This window comes from Muscardinus avellanarius, assembly GCF_963383645.1.
Source record: "Muscardinus avellanarius genome assembly, chromosome: X".
NCBI classification, from domain to species: Eukaryota; Metazoa; Chordata; class Mammalia; order Rodentia; family Gliridae; genus Muscardinus; species Muscardinus avellanarius.
The window spans coordinates 97880113-97884969 of NC_137792.1; the positions used below are offsets into that span (position 1 = coordinate 97880113).

The 4857-nt window shown below is 41.8% G+C and overlaps 1 protein-coding gene across 1 annotated transcript in view; it reads left to right on the forward strand.

Moving 5' to 3' along the window:
• The window catches only part of COL4A6 (collagen type IV alpha 6 chain), a gene marked incomplete at both ends in the record, with an annotated part of 330422 nt that extends 328649 nt beyond the window's left edge, over positions 1–1773 (forward strand). The window contains one exon of the mRNA XM_080718967.1: positions 1513–1773. Within this exon, the coding sequence (XP_080575093.1) occupies positions 1513–1773 (261 nt within the window). The remainder of the gene's footprint in view (positions 1–1512) is intronic.
• Between the last annotated feature and the right edge of the window lie 3084 nt (positions 1774–4857).

Consider the following 4857-nt stretch of genomic DNA (forward strand, 5'->3'; position numbering starts at 1 on the left):
CCTGTTTCGAAATTAAAAATATCAGGCTAGGGGTGTAGCTTGGAGGTAGAATGCCTCTGTATTCAATCCCCAGTACCACAAAAAAAAAAAGAATTTAGAGTTCCATTCCACTAAGTAAACTAAGGGAAATCTATTGCAAACAGCGGGGTTTGTCAATGATGCAGATCAGATTTCTGACATAACAAGCAGTCATTTAATAAAACAGACACATCTGCAAAGTTGGAAATAGAGGAGGAACATAAATTTGATATGTTTCATCATAATGCAGGAAGTATCTACTAAAAAGGGAACTTGCAGTCAGGCACAGTGGCACATACCTGTAATCCCAGTACTTGTGAGGCTGAGACAGGAGGATCACAGTTTTGAGGACAGCCTCAGAAACTTAGTGAGACTCTGTTTCAAAATAAATAATTAAAAAGGTCTGGGGGCATCGCTTGGAAGTAGAACATCCCAGGGTTCAACACCCAGTACACAAAAGTAATGAGTCTAATTTGAGCATCTGTCCTATTGGCCATTTGCTAACACAAGTGTATATACTGAGCCTCTACCTAACTCCTGTGGTCCAAACGATGGCCCCACTAAGGTGAAGGGAAAGGTGTGATGTGAAGAGATAGGAGGCTACTGGCTGCGGGTACAGTGACTCAGGAAAATCAGCTTATGAGTGGCCCTGAAACCAAATGTAGAGGGAGCCCTCTGAAGCAAGGGATGAGGCATTTAGGCCCAATAGAACAAGGCATTCTTTTGCTTGGCAGGTAAACACTAACGGGTATGGCTTAGAGAATGGCAGTTCAGAATCCTTGGGAATTAGCCAGGGATGGCTAATTAATAGTCACCGCTATCTCAGTGACTGGGGAGGCTTGGGCAACTTGGCCAGGCTGTCTTTAAATAAAACTAAAAAGGGCTGGAGGTACAGCTCAGTGGTAGATCACCAAAATAAAAGAAAAAAACCCCTAGAGAATTTACTGGGGTTTTCCTGGTACTAGGAATTGAACTCGGGATATTCTACCTTAGAGGTATACCCTCAGTCCTTTTTATTTCTTTATTTTGAATTAAGATCTCACTAAGTTTGCAGAGGCTAGTCTGAAATCTGTGATCTTCCTATCTCAGTCTCCCAAGTACCGGGATTATAGGCATGTACCAACATGCCCGGCTTGAGTATTTATCTTGACTCAGTCTTTTCTAGATGTATCTGTCCATGGAAATTGTGGGAGGTACCCAACATACCTCCTAACTCAGTGGGACAACAGCAGTTTAGGAAATACTGCTGTAAGATGTAGTCACTGGCTACACGTAATGGATTAGGAGGGCACTAAGGACCTTAGAAGGGGTGCATCCTGCAAAGGAGGATGCGGAGCTCCTACCTCTTAAATACACTTTGGACATGCTGGTAGAAGTTGGAGCTGAACCAGGGGCCTGATGCTCAGGAATGGGGCACATGTGGCCCCCTGCGGCATCACCAGATGCCAGACCCCAGCAGGCACTGTTCATAATGCCACCTCCTCTCTGTTTCAGCACACTGCTGCAGGGGCTGAGGGCGGAGGCCAGGCCCTGGTTTCCCCAGGCTCCTGCCTCGAGGATTTCCGGGCTACTCCTTTCATCGAGTGCAGCGGTGCCCGAGGCACCTGCCACTACTTCGCCAACAAGTACAGTTTCTGGCTAACAACAGTGGAAGAAAGGCAGCAGTTTAGGGAGGAGCCTGTGGCTGAGACGCTGAAAGCCGGCCAGCTCCACACCCGGGTCAGCCGCTGCCAGGTGTGTATGAAAAGCCTGTAGGGCAGCACCTGCCGCTCTGCCCCTTGCTCTCCCTGCCCCTCACAATGGTCACTTCACAAACCTGAGCAGCCTGAAGAAGGAAGGTCTGGGCACCTCTGCCTATTTGTCAAGTTGGACATGGGAGTCGCGTTTGGGCTGGACTACTGGACACTGAAGACCCTAACCCTCAGGCCAATAGATAAGCCCACCCTACTGAGATCTGCTGTCCTGTTTTCATCGACCTGGTGCTACCATTTAATTTGGATATTCGCATGACTATTCATGGCTACCTCAGAAAACTTTGCCCGGCCACCACTTTCTCAGACTGCCTCTCTGCCTTTGCTGTCATGATCAGAAAGCTCTTCATCATAGCTAGGAAGTCATGTTTTTATGTCCACAGGTCACCACATATCATTTGGCTTAAACCAGAACCTGATGTTTCCACATTAAGAAAGATTTCTCTGGCTGAATATTCAGGGGTGGCTCAAGTCTACATAGGGCCAGCTGTCCCTAATCAAGGCAGCTCACTGTAGCTGGGCAGGCAATGGAACTGCAAGGAGATGCCCATCATAAGCCTGGGGTGAGCCCTGACTTCTAGAGTGAGTAACACTGGGCCCCGTGTTGTTAGGTAGGCTTGAAGGCTAGCAGCTGAGAGTGGCCATTAACTTCATAGGGTCCTAGACAAATCACTTCCTCCTGGCTAGCTCTCTTGCCAGCCAGAGACATAGAACTAGCCAGAGACAAAGTAGAGCAGGGGATGCAAAAATATAGCCAGGCCCATAAAAGGAAATGAGAAGCACAACCATTTTTCTTGGGCCAGAGTTAGAGAACTAGATGGATTAGAAGGTGTGAATTTTGCTTTTGACTCCAGGAACAAAAGGGTAAATCTCATGTCCTGATTTCTCAGAAATCTCTGTTTATTCCAAATGTCATGCAGATGTGTGCGATGTGGCAAATTGAAGCCATGTTGTGCTGGTTCCTTTGCATTCTGAAGCTGTTAGACTTACCATTAAAATGGTCAGCTGACTGCTCTTTCACAGGTAGCCTTTTAAACTATTTTAATGTTTTCGAGCCTCATAAAAATTGAGTATGCTTCTCTAGTTAGCATTTAGCCGACCTAAAGCAAGCCTGAGTTGGCTATAAAGTGTATTCTGTACCATTTGAGGGATTTGTTTTAGTTCTTTGCTCTAATTGCTGGTTTCCCAGAGCACTCTTAGCTGTGTTGACACGAGGCAATTCCTTCCAGGTGACTCTGTTTCCTTAAGTATTATGGAAACTGTGCCAATATAGACAAAGCATAATCAGTATAATTTGAATTATAGTCACTTTCATCTCCTAGCTGAGTGACAAGCATGGCTTCAGCTTTGTATATGGCAAATAAAATTAATGAATCTGAACATTTGACTCTTGATATTCTTTGATGAAAATTTTCCTAAAATCCATTTTGCTAACAAAACACTGAGGCAAGAAAAAACATTCAAAGGACTGAAAGAATCCTCTCCTGGTCAAATCCACAGTGGGCTTCAAGAGAAGCTTTTATTCCTGCCACATGATAGAGTTCAAGAAAGGAGTTTCCATACTTCTGTGGCCTCTGGGTCATTTGCAGATAAATTAAGATTAGAGAAATAGTAAAGTCATAAAAATCAAATTTAAGTTGTATATATGCTTGATATATATATATATATATATATATATATATATATATATATACACACTATGTGTGTTCATATATTTATAAATGTATAAAATATAACCTCTGGAAGGATAAACAAGAAATAACATTGGGAACTTTCAAGGAAGGGAATGGACCTGTAGAAAGGAGAAATATTTCACTGAATACGATTTTACACCTTTTAGACTTTGAACATCTGGAAAACATTACCTACTGGCAAAAAGAGACACATGGAACCTAAGGAAACAAGTGATTTGGATGAGAGTAAATTCCAAACCCCAGATTCTGTTACGGATGGGGGTGAAATTCAGAAAGTTAAGAAGGCTAGGAAAGGAAAATGGAAAGATATTGCTGGGACTTGATTATCCTCACCGGAGAGTGGCTAGCAAAGCTTATTTGTGGAATATATACTTTAAAACTTAGTAAGTTTCTAGTCCTAAAATGGTTTGAAAACCGTATTTAATGTACAGATCAAATGCCACTAAATGAATAATTCTTTCTAAATATGGCTGTCAACCAAAACAGTATAATTCAAACAAATTTTATTTTTAATTCCTTCAACAAAAATCAGCAATTTAAGTGAGTGAGTATCAAGCTATAGCCTGCAGGCCAAGCCCAGTCCTCCATTTTTTAAAATAAAGTTTTATTGGATTATAGCCACATTCAGTTGCATGCATATTGTCTATGGCTGCTTTTGTGCTATTGAGTAGTCATGACAGAGACCTAAAATACTATCTGGCCCATTACAGAAAAGTTTGCTGACTTCTGATTTAAGTAACCATGACTTGATTTAAGGATAGGGGCACATCTAAAAAAAGTATCTTTAAGGATGGAGACTATAAACCATCAGATAAGATTTCTCCAAATAGGAAGACCATCAAGAAGTATGCATTTGACATAATTTCTTTGACAAATGTTGATATAACAATTATCTAAAACCCATATTCAAATAATTTAACAAGAACTTTTCTTCCTGGTTCAGTTACTTTATTATTTGAGCAAGAGAAAAGATTGTTTCTTAGTATTTAGGTCAAAAAAGGTCACACCTGAAAGGTGAAGGACAGCGTCACCATCTCTTTTCTGCTGGTGCTTGAAGCAAGATGGGAGATGCTGTGTATCTTCCAAATGTCTTCATTTCAGCTGCTGAAGATTTGCTGTAGCCATGTAAGACAAGCTGGGAAGCAATAGATTCCTCCTAATCTTTCTAGACTCCATGATTTTCTATTTCTTTATGGGGAAGGGTTGTTGTCATTTGTTTTTTGTTTTTGATTTTCTTTTTCTGAGAAATGATAATTGGCTCAGTCATGATTGCTATTGAGTTTGTATGCTGCTGGCATACCAGGCACTTGCTGACTACAAAAGTTTTATGTAATGAGTTCATGTTCTTGTGGTGCCAGTTGGAAGACAGACCTCCAAGTTGAGTTCCCACTATT